The sequence below is a fragment of the Salmo trutta genome, chromosome 2 (genome assembly GCF_901001165.1).
Source record: "Salmo trutta chromosome 2, fSalTru1.1, whole genome shotgun sequence".
NCBI lineage: Eukaryota > Metazoa > Chordata > Actinopteri > Salmoniformes > Salmonidae > Salmo > Salmo trutta.
In genome coordinates, this window is record NC_042958.1 from 71,699,587 (window position 1) to 71,727,230 (window position 27,644).

Sequence of the window (27,644 nt, forward strand, 5' to 3'; positions counted from 1 at the left end):
CATTGTTGTGGACTTAGAACATACATTTGTTATTTGTTTATGATTTGAGAGTGAAAATCTGACAAATCTATAGGAAGACAAAGGATTTTTCACACAGGGCGCATTTCTCCAGGCACCACAACACCACTGCATATGGCAGATGGAAAGACGGCAGTCACACACAGCATGATGATAAGCAGTCCATTCACTCGAACATAATAAGCCATTAGGTCAAAATCTTAAGAATGCAAAAACACAACCATTAGGCTAAGCATTTCCCAATCAAAACGTTTTCTAACAAAAACTGAATAGATAAAATTAGAACGTCTTTGAAAATAATAATCTAATTATTAAAAATGTTATTATTTTATAAATCCTTTGTCTTTCTCTGAAAGCGTAGAAGGCCCACATTGTTCCCTACTGTTTTTGGGTTAGTAATAATTTGTAGAGTGGCTCCATTTGCCCTGAGCATGCATTTTTTCACCATTCTGATTGTCTAAAGAATCTGAATGTTCTTCTGAAATATGATCACAGAAATACTGGACATTTTGAACTCTTATTATGTTGGCGATAAAATTCCAAACATGTTCTTGAATTGGACTCATTTTTCTGGTCTCATTCTTGACTTGGTCTTGGACCTCTTGTCCCCCTCCTGGTCTCAGTCTTGAATTGGTCTCGCCCCCCTCCGGTCGTGGTCTTGACTCAGACTCGAATCCCTCCGGTGTTGAATCGGTCTCGCTTTAGGTGGTCTTGAACATAACACTGATGTCTAATAAGCATTTACATGCATGAATTGATGACCTCTTGGTGACAAGTTGCAACATAGTACACCCACACACTAAACCATTTGGCAAAATATACTGAACAAAAATATTATCGCAACATGCAACAATTTCAAAGATTTTACTGAATTATAGTTTATATAAGGAAATCAATCAATTGAAATAAATTCATTAGGCCCTAAACTATGGATTTCACATGACTGGGAATTTGGTTACAGATACCTTAAAAAAAGTTTAGGGCGTGGACAGAAAAACAGTCAGTATCTGGTGTGACCACCATTTGCCTCATGCAGCGTGACACATCTCCTTCGCATAATGTTGATCAGGCTGTTGATTGTGGCCTGTGGAATGTTGTCCCACTCCTCTTAAAGGGCTGTGTGAAGTTGCTGAATATAAGTGAGAACTGGAACATGCTGTTGTACATGTCGATCCAGAGCATCCCAAACATGCTCAATGGGTGACGTGTCTGGTGAGTATGCAGGCCATGGAAGAACTGGGATATTTGCTTCCAGGAATTGTGTACAGGTCCTTGCAACATGGGGCTGTGTGTTATCATGCTGAAACATGAGGTGATAGCTTATGCCTGCCCACACCATAACCCATAGCTTATGCCTGCCCACACCATTACCACACATCCACCACGGGGCACTCTGTTTACAATGTTGACATCAGAAAACTGCTCGCCCACACGACGCCATACACGTGGTCTGCGGTTGTGAGGCCAGTTGGGCGTACTGCTAAATTCTCGAAAACGATGTGGAAGGCAGCTTATGGTATATAAATGAACATTTACTGTAATTCTCTGGCAACAGTTCTGGTGGACATTCCTGCAGTCAGCATGCCAACTGCACGTTCTCTCAAAACTTGAGACATCTTTGGCATTGTGTTGTGTGATAAAACATTTTAGAGTGGCCTTTTATTGTCCCCAGCACAATGTGCACCTGTGTAATGATCATGCTGTTTAATCAGCTTCTTGATTTGCCACACCTGTCAGGTGGATGGATTATCTTGGCAAAGGATAAATGCTCACTAACAGGGATGTAAACAAATTTGAGACAAATATGTTTTTTGTGCGTATGGAACATTTCAGGGATCTTTTATTTCATTTCATGAAACATGGGACCAATACATTACATGTTGTGTTTATATTGTTGTTCGGTGTACTGTGTATTTTATTTTATTTTATTTAAAATTTTTATTTCACCTTTATTTAACCAGGTAGGCAAGTTGAGAACAAGTTCTCATTTACAATTGCGACCTGGCCAAGATAAAGCAAAGCAGTTCGACAACACACAACAACACATGGAGTAAAACAAACATACAGTCAATAACACAGTAGAAAAATAAGTCTATATACAATGTGAGCAAATAAGGTGAGATAAGGGAGGCAAAGGCAAAAAAGGCCATGGTGGCAAAGTAAACACAATATAGCAAGTAAAACACTGGAATGGTAGATTTGTAGTAGAAGAAAGTGCAAAGTAGAAATAAATAATGGGGTGCAAAGGAGCAAAATAAATCAAATAAATACAGTAGGGGAAGGTAGTTGTTTGGGCTAAATTATAGATGGGCTATGTACTGGTGCAGTGATCTGTGAGCTGCTCTGACAGCAGGTTTTTGGATATAAATATGAACTTAATGGAACAAAAAATGCATGTATTGTATAACATAATGTCCTAATTTTAGCTGGTTTCTGCTTTTGGTGACGCCTGACCTTGAATTGAAAATGGATGTTTGTACTTTTTTGGCTATGTACTGTCCTAACATAATCTAACTTTATGCTTTTGCCGTAAAGCCTCTTTGAAAATCGAACAATGTGGTTAGATTAAGGAGATGTTTATCTTTTAAATGGTGTAAAATAGTTGATTGTTTGAGAAATTGAAATTATTCGATTTTTGATGTTTTGAATTTCCAGCCTTGCTAGCAATCCCATCTCAGGGTTTAATGCTACCCCCTAGCCCCAACAGGTTTTAAAGCTAGTGAGGGAGATAAGTGTTTCCAGTTTCAGAGATTTTTGTAGTTCGTTCCAGTCATTGGCAGCAAAGAACTGGAGGAGAGACGGCCAAAGGAGGAATTGGCTTTGGGGGTGACCAGAGAGATATACCTGCTGAAGCGCATGCTACAGGTGGGTGCTGCTATGGTGACCAGTGAGCGGAGATAAGGGGGGACTTTACCTAGCATGGTCTTGTAGATGTCCTGGAGCCAGTGGGTTTGGCGACGATTATGAAGCGAAGGCCAGCCAACGAAAGCGTACAGGTCGCAGTGGTGGGTAGTATATGGGGCTTTGGTGACAAACGGATGGCACTGTGATAAACTGCATCCAGTTTGTTGAGTAGGGTATTGGAGGCTATTTTGTAAATGACATCGCCGAAGTTGAGGATCGGTTGGATGGTCAGTTTTACGAGGGTATGTTTGGCAGCATGAGTGAAGGATGCTTTGTTGCGAAATAGGAAGCCAATTCTAGATTTAACTTTGGATTGGAGATGTTTGATGTGAGTCTGGAAGGAGAGATTACAGTCTAACCAGGCACCTAGGTATTTGTAGTTGTCCACATATTCTAAGTCAGAACCGTCCAGAGTAGTGATGCTGGACAGGCGGGCAGGTGCAGACAGCGATCGGTTGAAGAGCATGCATTTAGTTTTACTTGTATTTAGGAGCCACGGAAGGAGAGTTGTGTGGCATTAAAGCTCGTCTGGAGGGTTGTTAACACAGTGTCCAAAGAAGGACCAGAAGTATACAGAATCGTGTCGTATAACAAGAACATATAGTGTAATTAATGCTTATATTGTAGCAAGTCTTACAATACATTGTGTGATAAAGGGGCTGATGTTTGTGCATCATGGACAGGTTCATAATTACACTATGTAAGTTTCATGTGTAAAAGCTTAGAAAAATGTTCATAGCTGTAAGCATGCAACACTTTCAATAATACTGGTATGGCCCTCTGTTAAGGAACTAGAGAACCCAACATGGTCTGAGGGAGGTAATAACCTGTGACTTCATCGAGTTTCCTACCACAAGGTTTCAACATAAAATGTACGCTTGCATCTACTTACACCCACACATTATATGGAGATAGATTTCTATGGAAACAGGGCTTTAGTAGTAGTGTAGCAAGCCCAAAGTCGCTACTGTAGTAGTAGTAGCAGTAGTAGTAGCAGTAGTAGTAGCAGTAGTAGTAGTATTAGTAGTAGTAGTAGTAGTAGTAGTAGTAGTAGTAGTACTAGTAGTAGTAGCAGTAATAGTAGTTGTAGGAGTTTTGTACGAGAAGGAAAGATGACAAGTGAGAACTGAGGATGTCTAAAATGCATCAATGAAACTGCAAAAACTGGCACAAATGTAGCCTGTGGAGATGCAAAACCAAGACTGTAAATATACAACAGTAAGTTTTATGTGTAAAAGTATAATAGTCTCTATCAAGCATTTATGTATGGGAAGACAATCATCTGGGATTAGTATCCAATTGCTACGCATTTAAAGAAGCTTCCCTGACTTATATTCCAACCTCTTTGTTTTATGTCATTGGATGATACCAAAAATGACTAAAAAAAGTCAAATATGGGCAGACTATGGACTGAACATTATTACAACTGAACATTATTATATCCCGCAATGTTACAGTAAATATATTTTGCCTACCTGATAAGTAGAATGAAAGGGGTATTATCCAATCCATTGTCATTCTCCCATGGACACGCAAATGGAAGGAGAGGTCTGAGTTCTGAGGTCTTAAGGTTGTGTCAGTTTGAGAAGAGGAACTTGATGTAGAGGAAATGGCTTCGGTTAACACTTTATTTGGATAGTTCCAAGTAGCAGCTGAACTGATGGGGTGAAACGCTAACAATATTTTATCCAATCTTTTCCACTCTCTCTCTATTTAGCTTTCCCCCTTTCTCTTGCTGTATAACAGGATTCCCCAATAGGCAGCACGCAGGCCAAATTTGGCTCCCAGGTGATTTTATTTAGGGAAAAAACAATAACAAATGTTTTATTTATTTATTGTTTGACATAAAATACTGTAAAATCACCAGGAAACCAGCTCAGTTATTTCAATTAAGGAATATTTTCCTAACTATTCCCACGCATAAATAGAGAGGCATATGTGAGGCATAATTTCAAACCTTGTAGTCAAGGTTTGAAATTATTCTGTTTTTGTCAAATAATATATATATTTCTGAGTCAATTTGCACTGTACAACCATCCGCTCAAGGAAAATTTGGGCCACAGCTGAATGTAATTATAATATTCCTCTCTTTCTTTCACTTTCTGTCTGTCTTTGTCTGCTGTAGCTCAATTCGCCTTCTTGCTTTGTCCATATTTATCTGTTTTGCTCCTCTTTATCTGGTGTGATAAAGGTTTACAAGTTTGAGGATCATGATGATGATGATGATGATGATGATGATGCTTATGTAGATAATGATTATTATTATTATGAAGATGACTATGATGAAGCACTTTTATTTGGATACTTTTGTATGCACATTCTCCCTCAATTAATGTATGCAGTCAACAGAATATACAACCATTTTTTTACATACTCATTTGTACTTTCATAACAGCCCCATGTTGAGGTGAACTGCTTTGCTCTCTATTTGCTGTTAACTGCTGGTATCACCCGGTGGATATTCTTGATAATATTTACAGTAATTTCTGTTATTACTATTATAAATTCTTACAAATGCCTTATTTGTAAGAATGCGCCTTCTTGTTTGCTATAGTGCATTGTTCAGTGATACTGGTCTTGAGAAAAGCCTTTGAGTTGGAATGTCAACATTAAACAGTCTCTCCTCGTCTTGCTTTTTTCCCCTATGGTAATATTTATCGACATCGACATCCAACAGTACATTCTAAATAAAAAGGAAGTAGTCATTGCGCCGAGCAGGCTGCTCAATAATGTTGTGTAAATTGTCAGTTACTTTGAAATACAATAAGGAAGGAAGCAAAGCAACATATTATGGATGCATACTTTATTCCATGGCTCCAGTACAAACATTATACTGAGTTAGGTGTTACAGACCCAGGAATAATATTACATGTTGTGTAAAAACACAACGATGGGAATCTCTTCACCTTAAAAAAGGTATGAAATGGTAGGGAGAGGGAATGGAGGCAGAACACTTTTTTTTGTAATCTTCTCTCTGAAGCAAGAGCCCAAAGAAAGGTTTCCGTTCCTCTCTCTTTCTCCGTACTGAGGTATCAAACGAGTAATGTTGCAGAGGGTCGAGTAGAGACGGCTTCTTAGGAGGTGCCGAATAAGACATGGCACTCCCCATGTGGGGGAGGGTGGCGGGGACAGGGAGATGGTGGGAGGGTTAGGAGGGGGATACTGGTGAGTGTCCATGCCTAATAAGCGTGGTTGGCCACGAACAGTGAATCTCCAGCGGCGGCGCTGTCTCCGGAAGCGACATACTTTCCTTGGCAGGCCAGGCTGTTGGCCTTTGGAAGGAAAGAATAACAACATAAGAACAACATGAACTTGTTTTCTGCTGATATTTTCTAAATGTGGCTTCCTATACGTCCATAATATAAACATGTAGCCTCTGTACAGACATAAATAATCGCATTTGAAATATGAGCAAAATATATGACAATATTTTTTATATATAATGCCAAATATATGACAATCACACGTGGAATATATGCACAAAAAAAAAGTATGTATATTGTGTATATTTGGTTATTGTATATTTGGTTATTCATACCAGAGCTCTCTTGATGAACTCCTCCTGGGCAGCCTTGCCGTTCCCAGGTTTGCCACCCCATGCCTTCAGGGCGGATGCCTGGAGGGCACGGCCATAGGAAAAAGTCAATGCCCATGGCCTGTGCAGGGGACACTGGTTCATGACGTTCAGGTTGATGGATGCCTCCTCCTCAGACTGGCCACCGGACAGGAAGGTGACGCCTGTGGGTGAAGAGGGGAAGAAGAAAGGTTATTTTTTGTAAAAACCTACCTAAAGAAGATACAACAACACATTGTATATTTCACATACAACACAATTGTATGTGAAATATACACAATAATAAAATATATAATATTGTAACTACATACTGTATGTGAAAGTGCCATATTCATGGAGAGTGAGTGAGGGGGAAGGTGGATGTTTAGAAATGTATATGTCTATCGTGCTGTATATTATGCTGTATTCAGTGTGTTGTCGGCCGCTCACCAGGAACTGCTGGGGGCACGGTGCGGCGCAGGGCCGTGACGGTGGCCATGGCGATCTCCTGGTGGGTGTACTTGTGTGAGCAGGAGTGTCCGGCAGTGACCATGTTGGGCTTCAGGAGGGTACCCTCCAGGTAGACGTGGTGGTCGGACAGAGCCTTGTACATTGCGGCAAGGACCTTCTCAGTCACGTACTGGGTGCGCTTCAGGTCGTGGTCACCGTCGGGGAGGATCTCGGGCTCAACAATGGGGACAATGCCATGCTAGAAGAGGGAAGAGGTCATGAGTACCTAAATATACTTTTAGCCAACGGAGCATATTGTTGACCATGACAGTTAACAGTCCAATCAGTAAAGCCTTAAAGGTGAGTGGCTCTCCTCCTATCTTTCCTCTCTATCCCTCTACAGCATGGATTAGCAACTTTGATGTGGGTGGGGGCCACAAAAAATCTGAACTCATCATAAGGGGCTGCAGTTGCTCGCGGGCCTGTGAGCAAAACATTTTAATGGCCCCCTCTTAACAGTGGAGAGACAACGTTTTAGTTCTACACATTTTGCCATGGGGCGGAGAGAAGATTCTGTAATTTTATAACTAATTATATGCAATTCTACTCATTTTGGGGCAGGGAGAAGATTTAGTCATTTTTAATAGGATATCTGAGTGAGACTGACTAACAAAATCAGTGGGGGCCCCTCGGCCGGTAATTCAACCACGATAACACGTTTAAATAGCTGGCTGCTAAATTAACTCATCAATCTAAATAAATTTAGCTGACATGGACTAATTGACTATCAGTGACTGACATAACAAAAACTGCTGATGAACAACCAAATAAAAAAATTGCACTTTGTGTATCTTACTATTCTAACTTCTAAGTTGAAACTCTGACTGCCGGGGGCCGCCAGTTGCCCATCCCTGCTCTACACTTACCTGTGTTTTCTGATACTGTGATTTTATAAAAGTGTAATCATTTCTGAGGAATTTATTACATTTATAATTGCTTATTTCATGAAAGTTTAACCCACATGTTTCAATAGAGTCAATGATTCTAAGGTAACTTGTGGGCCATAGGAGAATTGAACCCACAACTTTGCCATTGGTGGCAATGTGCTTTAACTACCTGAGCTAATGAACTAACAAGACCCCTGAGGCCTTAAGAAAGGGCTGTGTGATTCTTACCATCTGGCAGATACTGGCATAACGAGCCAAGACATTGCAATTCTCCACGATGGCCAGGCGGGAGGGGGTGGTGGAGGTGATCTTCAGCACACAACGCCACTTCGCGAAGTCACAACCGTCCTTCTTGTACTGGGCACAACGCTCATACAGGCCATCCAGACCTGACAGAGAAATGGATTGAAAATAGAGATGAGTATAGTATCTTGTAAGTAGCCTTGCACAAACCTTGGCTTGTGCAAACCAGAACCTATCTCAAGGCAGCTTGATGTACAAGTACATGATCAGGACAGTAGTCTATTGCAATGCCTTACCCCCAATCTATCTACTTATTGCCAAGTGAAGATGCATTGGTCCCATTGTGGTATGACTCAACTAGGGATTGAACTCACAACCTTCCAATCTCAGGGAGGACACTCTAACCATTAGGCCACTAGGCTGCTGAGTATTGTAGCTAGGTTGGAATAATATAAAATCATTTTTGATCTTATAAACAAATGATTGTATGTTGTTGTACTGTATGTATGTATGTATTCCCATTAGTGGGGAATGCCATCGATTCATCCTATTCTTCCTCCTTACCCTGGGTGGTGGTCTCTCCGTTGGTTCCAGCGAGGGGGACAACACCTTTGTCAACCTTGATGCCTACAACCCAGCCTCTGGACTTGACGTGCTCGGGGAAGGTCTTGCCGGCATCGGTCTTCTGGTACAGTGTCTCGTGGAAGAAGATGACGCCACCAATGCAAGGACCGGCGCGATCGTCGGCGGTGAAGAGGAGCTGACGGTACAGCCTCCTGTTCTCCTCAGTGTTCTCAGCATTGATGCTCTGGAAGCGCTTGGCAACGCTGCCTGTTGGGGGGAAAGAGAGATAGGGAATGAGGGTTAGACTCACAGAATGAAATAGAACAAATATTATGTTATATCTCTATGGTTAAACTGAATTCCGAATTTGCACAATTCAGTAGTTCAATTGTCCTTAGCCATGTGAATTCAATAAAATGAACTTGAACTGAACTATGAAACGGTTGTAGGATTTTGTATGTAGCATTTTAAGCTGAAGTGTGGTATTACTTGTTGGTTCTCATGAAATGTTTTGAAGTAGGTAATATAAGGTGAAAAAACACTCATTGTGTACATTGTGACAATGTAGTTGATCTGATTATGAGTATGTCTTTGCATGTCATAAAATATGGGTGCCTTTTCTTTCCATTGGTGTGTGTGTGTGTTTAATATTGTGTGTGCAACCAGTTTCTGTTGGCCAGCTTTGCGTACCGGTAGACTCGTCAGCGGCAAGGATTCCCTTTCCCTTGGCGACGATCTTGAGAGCGATGTCACTGAGCTCCTTCTTCTGATCAGGAGTGAGGAAGGGGAATGCGTGAGGCATTTTGACTCTTATCAGAAGGAAGAGAAAGAGTGGGGTGACAATGTTTCAAATTCTGAGGGGAGAGAGAGGGCTTGAGATACACAGAAGCGCATACAGAAATAGATAAGTAGCAAATAAACAAAGGTATATTTCATGAAAAGCAGTCAGTGACGTGAAAAGAGTGTATACTACTTTCACCGTAAAATGACAGTATGTGTAAAGGTTCAAAGAAAAGGGAAGTAAGCTATGGATGAAGAAATTGGCAAGTATTTGTATCTGTCGGTTTGGGTGATTGTCTGTACGTCATTCGAATGTACTCTTTTTGTCTGTCTTCCTCTCTTGTAATATATAGACTTAACATGCCCCATAATCTGTTTCTGTTTCTCTGTCTGTCAGTCTGAGAGAGTTACATGACTGTTGTTGTATTACAATAGGTCTGCTTGAGAGTGCTGTGTGACTGTTGTTGTCTGTCTGTTTGAGAGTGCTGTAGAGCTGTGGTTGCCTGTCTGTATGTCTGTTCATTTGAGATTGCTGTGTGACTGTTGTTGTCTGTCTTTCTGTCTATAATTTGCACGCCTGCCTACTGCATGTTAAGCTCTGGTATCTGTTGCAGCAGCCACCCCCACAGCCATGATAGGCATGTGAATGACTTTTTCCATTTTCTAGTCTCTCTTAACCCTGACCTTTCCATTGGCTGCTCCCCCCTCCTCTCCCCTCCACTACTCACACTACACCTCCTTTATCCAACCCTCTTGTCACAGTACCACTCAATCCAATAGGTCAAACTAAATATAAACATTGGAACACGGCAGCTGTTACCAAAGCACCTCGTGTTTCTCTCAGAGTGGTTATGTAGAAGGGTACTGTGTGTGCAGCCTCCTTCAGTGGCTAACTCAGATCTATATAGATAACATTATGTGCTGTAGCTGTAGTACAGTACAGTTAAGTACAGTATAGGCTAAGTTAAAAGTGTGCAGCGTGAGTAAATGCAATTTGTGAGTAATTTCCACTTTTTGGTCTAAGCAGGCTAGCGTAAAGCAAAGAAATAATGATACCTAATGTAGCAAAGCAACATTGTGGTATGCTAGCTTGAGTGAGCATTTAAGAGATTCATCTTGTATGAATGTTTTTAGCATAGAGATGTGTCAAATGCATGCATAAAATGTTGATTAGCATTGATGCACCATTGATCGTATAATAACAACAATGCTTCTGAAAATTCTACTCATGCATTTGCTCTTGCAGTTTCATATACGCTTTATAATGCCAGCATACAATGTTTGTAGTGCTCTTTCAATTCTATATCACACACAATATAAAGTACAAGCAGCCAGAGCTATCCTAGATTCAAATAAATAAATTCATACTTTTATTCTTATTAAGATATGATAAATATCTTAGTAAGATATAAGTATTGGGAAAAAAATTATGAATTTCCCTCTTATTAAGATATGATTCGATTAATTTACCTTGGAGGGTTGGAGGAGAGCTGGGAGAAGAGAGGGGAGAAGATCCGACTAAAGTTCGTGACAACCTCCTGGCCCGCCTGGGACACTTTTTATCCTCCTATTGTGACCCCTCACATTTCAGCCGCCGGCTAAAAAAAGAATGGCAAGCAACCGGAGAAGGGCGGTGGCATTAAAAAAAACGGGTTAGTGTAATGCAGCTAGGCGTCCCATGCTATCTGGGAAAGGGCAAAGAGGGAATCAATGGGCGATGAGCAGGAGATGGTGAGCGGGAGAGAAGGATGGTGAGGAGAACAGATAAGAGTGGGTGCACATTAAACGATATGATATATGCCATTTAGCAAACAGTTTTATCTAAAGTGACTTACAGTAGTGCGAGCACACCTTTCCATATGGTAATCATCATTACGTTGCAAAAACCATGCTCTACCAACTGGACCATATAGGAGTAAAAACAGGGTAATATGAAGCAAAATCAATGGAAGAGAGGGGAAAATATCTGAGAGGCCATGGGATGAGAGGGTTGGGGAATAAATGTAGACAAATATTCAGGTTGGAATAAAACTATCAACGAAAGAGAATCAAGGGCCTTGAGTGAAAATATTTTATGTCTGTCTATGTAGAAAGTTTTCAATGGAGATGCTTATGACAAGTCGTATAAGGTATTAAAAACCACATCGTTTCAAAAGATGGAAACCGCATGTAGGCATTCTCCTACCAGTTTGAATCAGGAGTGATTCTACTTTGGTAATGTCTATTCAAATGAGATTCCTTTTTCTCCATCTGAAATACTCAATAAAACGCTCAACTCTCACAATAAGCCTGCTTTATTTTGTATGTTAATAATACATTTCATGAATAAGAATTTATACACTATGAGTAAATAAGTATTTCATTATTTGTAAACGTTTATCAGCATTACAATTCATAAGCATTTATAACATTTATAATGAATAAAGAAGCATTTTAAACATGTATAAATATTCATGAACATTTACAATGGCTAAATAAGGAAAGTTATTATAAACTGTAACTAGTTAAGTTATTATAAAGTGTAACTAGCTAACCAGCTGTGAGTTCACAGAGTTTCACCAGTTAGAATGTTCTGAAAGAGCAACATGGCTAACCTGCTCATAGAAATCCAATCCAGACATGGCAACACTGTGTGATGATCCTTGACCTTTTATTGACCTTCTATGGCCTTTGCTTGGCAGGACGGGGTCAGGTGGGTGTCTTGGCAAAGGTTGTACATGCATGAAAACATTGGACTTGTCTGACCTCGAGTTTGTTTCAATTTCTGACCCTATATATATTTGTTTGTTTGTGAAGTTTACTCACTGTTTGTTTTTGACACATCTCATCTCCTTTAAATGTTGTGTGGTGTATGAAAGAACTCTGAAGGCCTTGTGTGTTCACTGTGAGAGTAAAAGTGGGCTGCAGCTGCCAAATGTTGGCCAAATGCTGGGGCAAGTCATAATGTGATATGAGACAGCTCATGTCACACATCTTTAGGGTTGTGAGAAGCTGTTTGTCGTGTCTGAAATAGTATTCGAGGCAACCTCAGTTTTACCATGGAAACCTGCAGTACGATAGCTGAGGAATTACCAACAATGACACATGGCCGATGTGCCGGAGACTGAGGCACTGAAATAGACTGTTAACTTCCTGAAAATAAGTAACACAAAGTTGAGAATCAGCCCCACTCAAAGTTCTACTGATTGCAGCATGAGCTTTCTCGCCTTTAGTGTAGTCTCAAATTACGAAATATATCAAGAGCGTAACCAATAGTGAAGAAAATAGTATCGCTCTCTATTTGATTACATTTTTGTCCTTTTATATCTCATGCAATTTCAACATGTGCTTCACAATGTGGTATTTAGGACAAGTTAATCAGTTATTTATGCATTTTAGCTTGCATGATTAGTCATATCAAAACCATATCAATTAAGCACAGTAAGTAAGAGCATGTAACTTCAACGCAACATGAGGGCAAAGTGTAGTTATTATGTCAAAACTGGGTGAGACATTTCTCATGTGTTTATGATAGGGATGTAACGATTAACCAATATCCATTGGTCCCCGGCAAAGGACCCCAAACCAATACAAATGTAGCATGCACCAGAAAAACAAAAAATCGTCAGAAAATCTATTTGAATTGCTTGTACACCTTTTTTTTTGCTCAAATTATTATCTAATCTTTTCGGATAACTGTGTCCTCTCCTTCAGTGTCAAACTAAGCAAACTAAGTTGAACTAAGCAGGGGGACAGCGGTACCGTCGAGGTTAGAAAAGTGGTCAATAATCAGAGCTTTGCCGGATCGAATCCAGTGCTGGCAGGGGAAAAACATCTGTCAATAAATCAGGTGCCACTTACTGCCGATGTTCCCTTGAGCAAGGAACTTAACCCCCTAAACTGCTCATTGGGTGCTGCGCTCTGCTCCATCCTCTCTAACCTAATTTGTGGGTTTGATAAAAGCAGAAGACAAATTTCTATCTTGCGTGGACTTATAAATGATATCTTAACTTTGTTGGCAGTCATTGATCTACAAGTAATTTTGAATGCCGAACAACCCCAGGCAAAATCAGTAGCACTGACAAATTGCGCGCTGTGCGCTTGCTTCACATGTTGACCAATGAGAGGTAGGCATATTCCTGGTCTGTCACATCTGCGTGTCACCTTTAGCATTCAAATGTTTGTAAAATGGCTTGCACAATATAAAGCTTTATTAGTTGAGTGACAACCAATGTAATTTTCTTGGTTATTTTTATCAAATGCCTGTTGAAAATAAAAGTAGTCTAAGCTACCACCGGAGACATAACTCTCATCTGGCTATAGGTAGGCTACATGGTGATTGGGGCTTACATTAGATGTTATTTTGATTGTTCAGATTCGCCATCAACAATAGTTTTGGTAGTTTTGGTTGAAACAATCAGTATATGAGGTCATTTTTAGATATGCAGGGTAAAGTTGATCATTTCATAACGAGGACAGCAATAACTTTTGCTACCAGCACTGCATGGTAGAAGCAGGAGAAGAAGAGAAGCTCACTCCGAGTCCATCAAAACTTCCAATGGGGTCTAAACCACTTGATTATGAGACAGGGGTGAAATCCAAAGTTGTGCTATATATTCATTAGCAATTTTTTAAAGGTAAATATTATACATTACTGTCTCTAACCCTTTTAATCTGCAAAAACAACAAATTATTTATTGGGTGATGGTAAAAAAAATCAAAAATTGAACACACACACACACACACACACACACAGAGAGAAGTCAGCTCAGACAGATCCTGCTCAGAGAGGCCCAGCTCATGATCTCATGATCAGCAGCAGAATTTAATTTGGAATGGAAAATGAATAATGTTAATGCACCAAATCGTATCGCATCGGGCAGAATCGCATCTATTCAATCCTCTGATCGAACCGAATCTCACCAAATCGTTTCAAACTAAAACGTATCACTCCTGTATTGTATCGGAGCCCATGTATCTACAGTAGACAGCTGAGCCAAGTTTTCCTCTAGGACTTTGCCTGAGCTTAGCCCTATTCTGTTTCTTTTTATCCTACAATCCTCTCTAGTCCTTGCCGATGATAAGCATACCCATGACATAATGTAGCCACCACCACGCTTGAAAATATGGAGAGTGGTACTCAGTAATGTGTTGTATTGGATTTGTCCTAACCATAACACTTTGTATTTTGTCTTTTCATTGTTAATTCATTATTAAAACATTTCGAAAAACATATTTCCACTTTGACATTATGGGGTATTGTGTGTAGCTCAGTGACACAAAATCGCAATTTAACCCATTTTCAATTCTGTCTGGAACACAACAAAATGTGGAAAAAGGGGAGTGAATATTTTCAGAAAGCACTAATCAAAATACATGATCAACTAATAGAAAAGAATAGACATTATACACTAATACTTGAGTTTTCTCAGACATACTTTAAAAAAAGGAAGGACTATACTGTAGGCAGAAATTATCTGTTTAACCTACAGTATAAGGGAAGAGAAAGAAAAAGGAGAAATGGTGTGATTATCTTGGGCAGACTTTTTTCTGTTTCTTTTCACAGTAAGTGCATATGGAATACATGATGTGGTCACAATAATTATCATAATGAGAGAAAACACCCTATGAAAGAAAAGTTCCCTTTTATCCATGCCACTCCGGAATGTAGTGTCTTCTAGGTACAGATCTAGGATCAGCTTCCCCTCCCCAAACCTTAAACAATAGCAGGGAAATTAAAATACTAACGTAAGATCAGTGTCTAGAGGAAACTTCACTATACACCTGTCACGTCCTGACCATAGTAAGATGTTATTTTCTATGGTAGAGTAGGTCAGGGCGTGACAGGGGGTGGTTTGGGTTTTCTATTTCTATGTTTAGTTCTAGTTTTTCTATTTCTATGTTGTTGTTTTTTGGGATGATCTCCAATTAGAGGCAGCTGGTTCTCGTTGTCTCTAATTGGAGATCATATTTAAGTAGGGTGTTTTTCCAACTGTTTTTGTGGGTAGTTGTTTCTGTTTAGTCTATGTACCTGACAGTACTGTGAGTTGATCGTTTTCGCTTTTGGTATTTTCTGTAGTGTTCTGTGGTAAAAATAATAAATTAATTATGAGCACTCAACACGCTGCACTTTGGTCCCCTTTCTACGACAGCCGTTACAACACCCCTATGGGTGTGGCTTAAATTGGACCATGTGGCCCGAATGAACGGGAGTAGAGAACCCTAGAGCCAGCGAGAGTGAAGGGCCCTCAAATCACTGTGGGCCAAAATGGCAGAATATTCTCTAATTTATGTTAAGCCCTAATAATACTTCACATTACATGTGGCACAATTTCCCTTACAGCACATTAATTTCTCTGAAAAGGTATGGGACAACAACTCTGCATGGATGTATCATGAGGTCATTGCCATCCATTCTATTTATACTGCTACCACTTCCCTTTGCTTATGTATCACGAGCATAGCCTTGGACAGTTTTATTAGTTACTTATAGCTTGCAGACACAACCATATTAATGGCAATGACTGCATACTCAACATGGAAATGATGTGCACTCACATGGGATATTATATTATGAATGAATCAATTAGCTTATTTTATTTTACATATTTAAAGGTACATATAGAGCTGTTTCAGCAAAGTGATCCAAATATACACAATATTAGCCAACAATACATATAATGATCCAAAAATATATCTTAACAGAATATTTTTGTTGGTGAGCATTAAGTTTATACCCAGCAAACAGGGGACGTCCTAAGGACATTAGGTGACATTCCCATTAGTTCCCTTTAAGGGATTCATGGAGAACATTCAAGGAATATTAAAACATGACTTTAACCTTGGGACCATAACAGGATGTTCAAGTACAGGTCCTGGTTTGGTTGCAGCATAACATTATAAGGTATTTTGATGTCCATTAGGGAACGTTCCGAAAATATTCTTATCTGGTTCTGATAGGACGGTATCCATGGGACATTCAATGACCACAGGGGGACATCTCATGATGGTCAAGAGAACGTAACATGATGGTCCCAAGGGAACGTTCTTTGGGGACGTTTGTATAGTTCCCTGTAAATTACTAGGACAACACTAAGGACCATGTCAGGACCTTTTTAAGACGTTCTCAGGACTTTCATTTTACTAGTCTTGAGGTCGTTGCGTAATGTTCCCAAAGGAACATTCTCTGGGAGACCTTTATCTAATTCTGTGTAAGTTATCAGGATGTCACTGAGGACTATATCAGGACTTTTTTGGGACGTTTTCAGGACTTTCATTTTAATAGTCAGTAGGATGTTGCCTGACGGTCCAAAGGGAACATCCTTGCCAACAGAAATGTGTTGTTAGGACATCCCCAGAACGTCACAAAATGGTCAGCTAAAGAAGTCAGGACGTTGTGTCATGGCCCACTGGAGGTTTTGTCTAGTTCCGGTTTGTTCCAGAGACATCTTGGGAATATTTTTAGGATGCTCTTGTGATGTTGTATCATGGACCCCTCAAGGTTTTTCTAGTTCCTGTCTATAAAAATATCCAAATGGTCTAAACCACTCGATTATGAGAAAGGGGTGATATCCAAAATTTTGCTATATACTCATTAGCAATTCTTTTAAAATAAATATTGATACCTTACTAGCTCTAACGCTTTTATCTTCAAAAATGGGGGGTGGCAGATACCCAGTTTCCCTTATGGCTCAGATCAGGGTTCTACATACAGCATAGACATATACATAGACATATACAGTGCCTTCGGAAGGTATTTTTCCACATTTGTTACGTTACAGCCGTATTCTAAACTGGGTTAAATATTTGTTTTCCCTCAGCAATCTACAAACAATACCCCATAATGACAAAATGAAAACAGGTTTTTAGACATTTTTGCTAATTTATAAAAAATGTAAAATAGAGTATTCATCCCCTTTGCTATGAGACTCAATATTGAGCTCAGGTGCATCCTGTTACCATTGATTTTTTATTTACTTTAATTAGGCAAGTCAGCTAAGAACAATTTCTTATTTACAATGACAGCCTACCACAGCCAAACCTGGACGACACAAGGCCAAATGTGCGCCGCCCTATGGGACTCCCCATGACGGCCGGATGTGATACAGCCTGGATTTGAACCAGGGAATGTATTGACGCCTCTTGCACCGAGATGTAATGCCTTAGACTGCTGCGCCACTCGGGAGCCACATCATACTTGAGATGTTTCTACAACTTCACTGGAGTCGACCTGTGGTAAATTCAGTTGATTGGACATGATTTGGAAAGGCACACACCCATCTATATAAAAGGTACCAAAAAATGTCTGCAGCATTAAAGGTCCCCAAGAACAAAGTGGCCTCCATCATTCTTAAACGGAAGATGTTTGTAACCCTCAAGACTCTTCCTAGAACTGGCCACCCAGCCAAACTGAGCAATTGGGGGAGAAGGGGGTGACAAAGAACCCAATGGTCACTCTGACAGAGCTCTAGAGTTCCTCTGTGGAGATGAGAGAACCTTTCAGAAGGACAACCATCTCTGCAGCACTCCACCAATCAGGCCTTTATGGTAGAGTGGCCAGATGGAAGCCACTCCTCAGTAAAAGGCACATGATAGCCTGCTTGGAGTTTGCCAAAAGGCACCTAAAGACTCTCAGACCATGAGAAACAAGATTCTCTGGTCTGATGAAACAAACATTGAACTCTTTGGCCTGAATGCCAAGCGTCACGTCTGGAGAAAATCTGGCATCATCCCTATGGTTAAGCATGGTGGTGACAGCATCATGCTGTGGGGATGTTTTTCAGCGGCAGGGACTGGGACGCTAGTCAGGATCAAGGCAAAGATGAACAAAGAAAATTACAGAGATTCTTGATGAAAACCTTCTCCAGAGCACTCAGGACTTCAGACTGGGGCGAAGGTTCACCTTTCAACAGGACAATGACCCTAAGCACACAGCTAAGACAATGCAGGAGTGGCTTCGGGATAAGTCCTTGAGTGGCCCAGCCATAACATCTCTGGAGAGACCTGAAAATAGCTGTCCAGCAACACTCCCCATCCAACCTCACAGAGCTTGAGAGTATCTGCAGAGAAGAATGTGCCGAACTTGTAGCGTCATACCCAAGAAGATTCGATGCTGTAATAGCTGCTAACGGTGCTTCAACAAAGTACTGAGTAAAGGGTCTGGATACTTACGTAAATGTGATATTTCAGATTTTAATTGTCCTAAATTTGCTATTTTTTAAAATAAATTAGCAAACATTTCTAAAAACCTGTTTTTGCTTTAGCATTATGGGGTATTGTGTGTAGATTGTTGAGGGAAAAAAACGATTTAATACATTTTAGAATAAGGCTGTAACGTAACAAAATGTGGAAACAGTCAAGGGGTTTAGAAGACACTGTACATCATTTACACACACACACACACAGGGAGGGAGGGAGAAGTCAGCTTAGACAGATCCAGCTCATGATCTCAATTAATAGAGTTTAATTTAGAATGGAAAATTAATAATGTTAGTGAAACAAATGTTAGTGCATCGAATCGTATTGCATTGAACAAAATCGCATCGATTTGATCCCCTGATCGAACTGAATCTCACAAAATCGTTTCAAACTAAAATGTATCGCTCCTGTATCAAAGCCCATGTATCTACGCATATAGCCCATGTAGATACCATTTTGTTGTCTTGCAAAGTGGGATTAAATTTGATTTAATTGTAATTTTTTGTCAACTATCAACACAAATACTCTGTAATGTCAAAGCGGAAGAAAACTTCTAAAATTAAAAAACATTATATTGGAAAATTAAACAATAATATATCTTCAAATCCCTGAGTCAATACATGTTAGAATCACCTTTGACAGCAATTACAGCTGTAAGTCTTTATGGGTAAGTCTCTTAGAGCTTTGCACACCTGGATTGTACAATATGTGCCCATTATTCTTAAAGAATTATTCAAGATCTGTCAAGTTGGTTGTTGATCATCGCTAGACAGCCATTTTCAAGTATTTCCATAGATTTTCAAGCTGATTTAAGTCAAAACTGTAACTAGGCCACTCAGGAATATTCAATGTCACCTTGGTAAGCAACTCCAGTATATAGTTGGCCTTTTATTTATGGAAATGTTTCTGCTGAAATGTCAATTTGTCTCCCAGTGTCTGTTGGAAAGCACACTGAACCAAGTTGTCCTCTAGGATTTTGCCTGTGCTTAGCTCTATTCCGTTTCTTTATATCCTACAATCTTTCCTAGTCCTTACAAATGACAAGCATACCCATAACATGATGCAGCCAACACCATGCTTGAAAATATGAAGAGTGGTACTTAATGATGTGTTGGATTTGCCCCAAACATAACGCGTTATACTCAGGACAAAAAAGTTAATTTTTTTGCCACATTTTTTGCAGTATTACTTTTGTGCCTTATTGCAAACATGATGCATGTTTTGGAATAATATTATTCTATACAGGCTTCCTTCTTTTCATTCTTCATTCATGTTAGTATTGTGGAGTAACTATAATGTTGTTGATCCATCCTCAGTTATCTTCTATAAAAGCAATTAAACTAACTGTTTTCAAATCACGATTGGCTTCATGGTGAAATCCCTGAAATCGGCAACTGAGTTAGGAAGGGCGCCTGCATCTTTGTAGTGCCTGGGTGTATGAATACACCATCCAAAGTGCAATTAATAACTGTACCATGCTAAAGGGAATATTCAATGTCTACTCTTTTTGTTACCCATTTACCAATAAGTGCCCTTCTTTGCGAACCATTGGAAACCTCCCTGGTCTTTGTGGTTGAATCTGTGCTTGAAATTCATCCTCAAAATACTGTCACGGCTGTCGTAGTGATTAGACCAAGGCGCAGCGGGTTGCGTGCTCATCATTATATTTATTATAAACGTGGACACGGAAAAACAAGAAACACGACAGTAAACAGTTTTGCAGGCTAGACTATAAGCAATGCAAAAACAACTACCCACAATCAGACAGGTGACAACAAGCTCCTTAAATATGACTCTCAATCAGGAACAACGATGTAAAGCTGTTCATGATTTAGAGCCACACCGGGCCAACAAAGAAATACACAAACTAGAAAAACCTAGAACACCAATACCAGAACATATACCAAAAACCCCGGAACACATAAATACAATACCCCTCTACATACACATAACCCCCAAACCATATAAAACAAATAGCCCCTGCCACGTCCTGACCAAACTACAATAACCAATAACCCCTATTACTGGTCAGGACGTGACAAATACATGATCAACTAATAAAAACAAAGACATTATAAACTAATACTTGTGCTTTCTCAGACATACTTTAAAAAAAGGAAGGACTATTAGGCAGAAAAATAATAAAATGGATCTACAGTATAGGGGAAGTGAAAGTAAAAGGAGAAATGGTCTGATTATCTTGCACAGTCTTTTTTCAGTGTTTTTTTACAGTCTGTGATCGACCGCCTTAATTCGGTATTATATAGCAACATTTGAAATATTTTTTTTTTTACATTGGATAAAAGCAGACACGCAGAGCTACAAAATGGTATATCATAAACTGTATTTAAGGAACAATGGGAAAGTAATTCTGCTTTGAAATTTGATACTTGTAACCCCACATAAAAATGTCCCTTGAATGTTTTGGTTAACATACTGGAGAAATCTTCTTTGTCTATACCCATTCATCATTGGTCACACCCTCTTAAGCCAGCTCCACCCATCTCTTTAAGGATTCACATGTGAGGTAATATGCTAAACAGTGAGTAGTGTAGTAAAGATTAAGACTAAAAGTGGTAAAGGTATTGGCATACAATAAGGAAAAATTTCAGGGAAACAGAAAGTGTACAGAAAAAAATATTTTATAAATATTAGATGATGCTTACCCAGACACACTTGTCTAAATTAACTTCCCTGGGCTAGGTCTAAATTATTTTCCCTGGGCTACAAAAAAAGTCAACAGCCAGTGGCGCGAAATACAAATACCTAAAAAATGGCGCGAAATACAAATACCTCAAAAATGCTATAACTTCAATTTCTCAAACATATGACTATTTTACACCATTTTAAAGACAAGACTCTCGTTAATCTAACCACATTGTCCGATTTCAAAAAGGCTTTTCAGCAAAAGCAAAACATTAGATTATGTTAGGAGAGTACCCTGCCAAAAAAAATCACACAGCCATTTTCAAAGCAAGCATATATGTCACAAAAACCAAAACCACAGCTAAATGCAGCACTAACCTTTGATGATCTTCATCAGATGACACTCCTTGGACATTATGTTATACAATATATGCATGTTTTGTTCAATCAAGTTCATATTTATATCAAAAAACAGCTTTTTCCATTAGTATGTGATGTTCAGAACTAGCATACCCACCGGAAACTTCCGGTGAATTTACTAAATTACTCATGATAAACTTTCACAAAATACATAACAATTATTTTAAGAATTATAGATACAGAACTCCTTTATGCAATCGCGGTGTCAGATTTTAAAATAGCTTTTCTGCGAAAGCACATTTTGCAATATTCTGAGTACATAGCCCAGCCATCACCGCTAGCTAATTTGACACCCACCAAATTTGGCCCTCACAAAACTCAGATTTACTATAAGAAAAATTGGATTACCTTTGCTGTTCTTCGTCAGAATGCACTCCCAGGACTTCTACTTCAACAACAAATGTTGTTTTGGTTCCAAATAATCCATAGTTATATCCAAACAGCTCCGTTTTGTTCGTGCGTTCAAGTCACTATCCGAAGAGTAACGCGCGAGCGCATTTCGTGACAAAAAAAATCAAAATATTCCATTACTGTACTTCGAAACATGTCAAACGCTGTTTAAAATCAATTTTTATGCTATTTTTCTCGTAAAATAGCGATAATATTCAAACAGGGAGACGTTGTATCCGTTCAAACACTGGAAGAAGAAAAATGGAGTCGTCACATGCACGCGCGTGCCCGTGTCATTGTTCTCAGAACGACCACTTTCCAAAACCCCTACTGTTTTTCGCCCTGGGACTGCAGAGTTATCATTCCACGTTCTGGTGCCTTCTGAGAGCCTATGGGAGCCTTAGAAAATGTCACGTTACAGCAGAGATCCTATATTTTCGATAAAGAGGCTACAGAATGCCAAGAAATGGTCAGACAGGGCACTTCCCATATAGAATCTTCTCAGGTTTTGGCCTGCCATATGAGTTCTGTTGTACTCACAGACACCATTCAAACAGTTTTAGAAACTTTAGGGTGTTTGCTATCCAAATCAAATAATTATATGTATATTCTAGTTTCTGGGCAGGAGTAATAACCAGATTAAATCGAGTACGTTTTTTATCCGGCCGGAAAATACTGCCCCCTATCCTAAACAGGTTAAGGGAAAGTTCTCTGGGCATTACGAGGCAAGGTCTGGATTTGACTCAGATCCAATTTAGACAACTATCTTCACATTTCATCTTTACAAAAACATTTTCCACACAACGTACAATATGCAAACATCAGGTATATCTTGTGAAAACTCTTCAACTTACAATGTTTTCGTTATACCGTCGTCATTTAACTTTTTATAACAACTAAAATGACATTCATTTTCATATTCCGTCTATCATCATTGCTATCATTTTGGCTGACGAAACGTATTGTCCCTAAGTCCATTTATTGCATGTTACTGTTTAGAGGTAGATTCTCCGTAGGCCCATCATACATTCCATCCCTCCATACTGAGAAGACAAAAGGGATTTTGTGTATATATATATATATATATATATATATATATATATATATATATACACAATTGTTGGACACCACTAAATCAGCTCCAAATGATTTTAATTTTCGAAATCGGTTCCCAATTATTCCCACGCATAATAGAGAGACATAATAGAGAGACCCCGGGATGCTGGCCTTCCAGGCAGCGTTGCAAAGCGTTGCCTTCTAGGACAGAGGAACTCTGCCTAGAAGGCCACCATCCCGGAGTCGCCTCATCACTGTTGATGTTGAGACTGGTGTTTTGCGGGTACTATTTAATGAAGCTGCCAGTTGAGGACTTGTGAGGTGTCTGTTTCTCAAACTAGATACTCTAATGTCCTCTTGCTCAGTTGCGCACCGGGGCCTCCCACTCCTCTTTCTATTCTGGTTAGGGCCAGTTTGTGCTGTTTTGTGAAGGGAGTAGTACACAGCGTTGTACGAGATCTTCAGTTTCAATGCAATTTCTCGCATGGAATAGTATTCATTTCTCAGAACAAGAATAGACTGACGAGTTTCAGAAGAAAGTGCTTTGTTTCTGGCCCTTTTGAGCCTGTAATCGAACCCACAACTGCTGATGCTCTAGATACTCAACTAGTCTAAAGAAGGCCAGTTTTATTGCTTCTTTAATCAGGACAAAAGTTTTCATCTGTGCTAACATAATTGCAAAAGGGTTTTCTAATGATCAATTAGCCTGTTAAAATGATAAAATTGGATTAGCTAACACAATATGCCATTGGAATACAGGAGTGATTGTTGCTGATAATGGGCCTCTCTATGTTTCATTTGAAAAAAAATCAGCCGTTTCCAGCTACAATAGTCATTTACAACATTAACAATGTCTACACTGTATTTATGATCAATTTGATGTTATTTTAATGGACAAAAATGTGTTTTTCTTTCAAAAACAAGAACATTTTATAGTGACCACAAACTTTTGAACGGTAGTGTAAAAGGCCAAAATCAGGCCAAAAATCAGATGGGAAATCTGATGCTGGGTGTGAACATGTCAGTTATGCAAATTAATGTATTTCTTTACTTGAGTTTTATTAATGTATGTGGCTAGCCTATACAGTTGTAGCGTAAAACTAAATTGCAATATAAAGAGAATAAAAGCGAAAAATCCTTTGGGTCTGAGAAATGCGCTATAAAAACTTATCTATTAAAATCTTTTTTTTTTTTTTTACTGTGATACAGTGATTATTGTATGTTTGCCAAAAGTCACATAACAAAGATTGAAACAAAGATTGAACTCTTTGGCCTGAATGCCAAGCGTCACGTATGGAGGAAACCTGGCACCATCCCTACGATGAAGCATGGTGGTGGCAGCATCATGCTGTGGGGATGTTTTTCAGCGGCAGGGACTGCGAAACTAGTCAGCATCGAGGGAAAGATGAACGGAGCAAAGCACAGAGGGACCCTTAATGAAAACCTGCTCCAGAGCGCTCAGGACCTCAGACTGGGTTTCACCTTCCAACAGAACAACGACCCTAAGCACACAGCCAAGGCAACGCTGGAGTGGCTTCGGGACAAGTCTCTGAATGTCCTTGAGTGGCCCAGCCAGAGCCCCAACTTGAACTCGATCGAACATCTCTGGAGAGACCTGAAAATAGCTGTGCAGCGACGATCCCCATCCAACCTGACAGAGCTTGAGAATATCTGCAGAGAAGAATGAGTGAAACTCCCCAAATACAGGCGTGCCAAGCTTGTAGCATCATACCCAAGAAGACTTAAGGCTGTAATCACTGCCAAAAGTGCTTCAAAGTACCGAGTAAAGGGTCTGAATACTTAAGTACATGTGACATCAGTTTTTTATTTGTAATGCATTTGCAAGCGTTTCTAAAAACCTGTGTTTGCTTTGTCATTATGTGGTATTGTGTGTAGATTGATGAGGGAAAAAAAACTATTTAATCCAATTTAGAATAAGTCTGTAACATAACAAAATGCCCTGTATATTGCGTTATATGGCTGGATATGACACCAACATAAAAGTGTAAAAACACACAAAACCTACCACACAAGGCAAAACATTCCATTACACCATAGCCTACATGTCAACAGTATGTTTATGTTATATGATTAAAAACATTTAATTGACCATATTTAATTATAATTGTAATTGCGCACACAATGATATCAGACATGCACAGACCACAAAGCTCTGTTTCTGATGACTGGGATGAATGCAGGAGAAGGTTTCAGGAGCAGGACAAGACACCCTCTTTTTGACTGATATAAGGGCATGTACATGATAGGCCTATCTGGCTTATATGATTATAACGCTTCTTGAGGGTCGTTTTTTAGTCCAACTAAAGTGACACAGGATGGTCATAATGCTTCTTTTTTTACCCCATTTTCATGGTATCCAATTGGTAGTTACAGTCTTGTCTCATCACTGCAACTCCTGTACAGACTCGGGAGAGGCGAAGGTTGAGAGCCGTGCGTCCTCTGAAACACAACCCGCTACCAAGCCACACTGCTTCTTGACACAATGCCCACTTACCCCGGAAGCCAGCCGAACCAATGTGTCGGTGGAAACACCATACACCTGGCAACCGCGTCAGCGTGCACTGCACCCACCTAGCCACAGAACTCACTAGTGCACGATGTGGCAAGGACATCCCTGCCGGCCAAACCCAAATGGGTCTCACAGTCGCAGCCAGCCAGCTGCAACAGAGCCTGGACTTAAACCCAGAATCTTTAGTGGCACAGCTAGCACAGCAATGCAGCGCCTTAGACCACTGTGCCACTCCGGAGGCCTCGTCATAATGCTTCTTGACAGTGTCAAAGTGTATTTTCTTAGTCCAAGTAAAGGTGGCACAGGATGGTCATAATGCTTCATTACAATGTCATAAAGTGTATTTTCTACAAGTTATTTAAAATATGATGAAAAAAAACATGTCTATAAAGAATTCATTAAAAAACACAAAGAATTTAAGAAACAAACTTTCAAACAAAAGGAAACTTCTTGGCAGGTAAAAACATAATTTGAAAAAATGTGGGTTGACACTCTTATGTTGGGGTCATAACCAGCCATAAAATAACACAGTGTACAGTGATTATACCAGATACTAGGAACATCACCTTAATAGAGTTGCACCACCCCCTTTCCCCTCAGAACAGCCTCGATTCATCGGGATATGGTATCTATAAGGTGTCGAAAACATTCCACAGGGATGCTGGCCCATGTTGATTCCAATGCCTCCCACAGTTGTATCAAGTTGGCTGAATGTCCTTTGGGTGGTGGACCATTCTTGAAACACCTACCACCATACCCCGTTCAAAGGCACTTTGAATGGCAGACATACACAATCCATGTCTCAATTGTCTTAAGGCTTTACAATAATTGTTTAACCCGTGACCCGTGTGGCTCAGTTGGTAGATCATGGTGTTTGCAACGCCAGGGTTGTGTGTCCGATTCCCACGGGGGACCAGTATGGGAAAAAAATAAAATACAAATGTATGAAATGTATGCATTCACTACTGTAAGTCGCTCTGGATAAGAGCGTCTGCTAAATGACTAAAATGTCAAATGTTAACCTGTCTCCTCTACAATTACACTAATTGAAGTGGATCTAACAACTTACATCAATAAGGGATCATAACTTTCACCTGGATTCACCTGGTCAGTCTGTCTTGGAAAGAGCAGGTGTTCTTAATGTTTTGTATACCTTCTTAAAGCAATCCCCGCCTCGTGCATAAATACATGTCCAAAAAATAAATGTTTCCTGATCTTCCTTATATCGCTCAAACAGACATTTTAAGACACCTTGGAAGTATAAAAATGTAATGATATTTAATGAACATTTTTATTTGGCCTTACTGCTATTAGCCCATACAAACACATTGAATAACAGATTCATTACATGGAACAACAGATCTAAAGGAAGTTTATTTTGCAGTGTCTGTCCTATATCTGAGATACACTATATACTGTTGAAGTCGGAAGTTTACATACACTTAGGTTGGAGTCATTAGAACTCGTTTTTCAACCACTCCACAAATTTCTTGTTAACAAACTATAGTTTTGGCAAGTCGGTTAGGACATCTACTTTGTGCATGACAAGTAATTTTTCAACAATTGTTTACAGACAGATTATGTCACTGTATCACAATTCCAGTGGGTCAGAAGTTTACATGCACTAAGTTGACTGTGCCTTTAAACAGTTTGGAAAATTTCAGAAAATTATGTCATGGCTTTAGAAGCTTCTGATGGGCTAATTGACAAAATGTTTGTCAATTGGAGGTGTACCTGTGGATGTATTTCAAGCCCTACCTTCAAAATCAGTCCCTCTTTGCTTGACATTATGGGGAAAAAAAATCTTAAGAAAATCAGCCAAGACCTCAAAAACAATTGTAGACCTCCACAAGTCTGGTTCATCCTTGGGAGCAATTTCCAAATGCCTGAAGGTACCACATTCATCTGTACAAACAATAGTACGCAAGTATAAATACCATGGGACCACGCAGCCGTCATACCGCTC

General features: G+C 39.6%; 2 protein-coding genes across 3 annotated transcripts in view; both read right to left on the reverse strand.

Annotated features, from left to right (window-relative positions):
* LOC115162554 (integrin alpha-M) overlaps positions 1 to 4,515 on the reverse strand; it is a 62,605-nt gene extending 58,090 nt beyond the window's left edge. The window contains exon 1 of the mRNA XM_029713983.1: positions 4,398 to 4,515. Within this exon, the coding sequence (XP_029569843.1) occupies positions 4,398 to 4,440 (43 nt within the window). The 5' untranslated portion in view covers positions 4,441 to 4,515. The remainder of the gene's footprint in view (positions 1 to 4,397) is intronic.
* Positions 4,516 to 5,708: 1,193 nt separating this feature from the next.
* Positions 5,709 to 11,068, reverse strand: LOC115162563 (fructose-bisphosphate aldolase A). 2 transcript variants are annotated; one of them, XM_029713995.1, is made up of 7 exons: positions 10,930 to 11,068; positions 9,370 to 9,488; positions 8,680 to 8,946; positions 8,101 to 8,261; positions 6,926 to 7,184; positions 6,461 to 6,660; positions 5,709 to 6,194 (listed from the first exon to the last, which is right to left on the reverse strand). In XM_029713995.1, the coding sequence occupies exons 2-7, from the start codon at positions 9,479 to 9,481 to the stop codon at positions 6,102 to 6,104; spliced, it is 1,092 nt and encodes a 363-aa protein (XP_029569855.1). In that variant the 5' UTR covers positions 9,482 to 9,488; positions 10,930 to 11,068; the 3' UTR covers positions 5,709 to 6,101. The 2 variants fall into 2 exon arrangements, with proteins under 2 accessions (XP_029569855.1, XP_029569862.1); XM_029714002.1 differs by lacking the exon at positions 10,930 to 11,068 and having other exon boundaries at positions 9,370 to 9,508.
* Between the last annotated feature and the right edge of the window lie 16,576 nt (positions 11,069 to 27,644).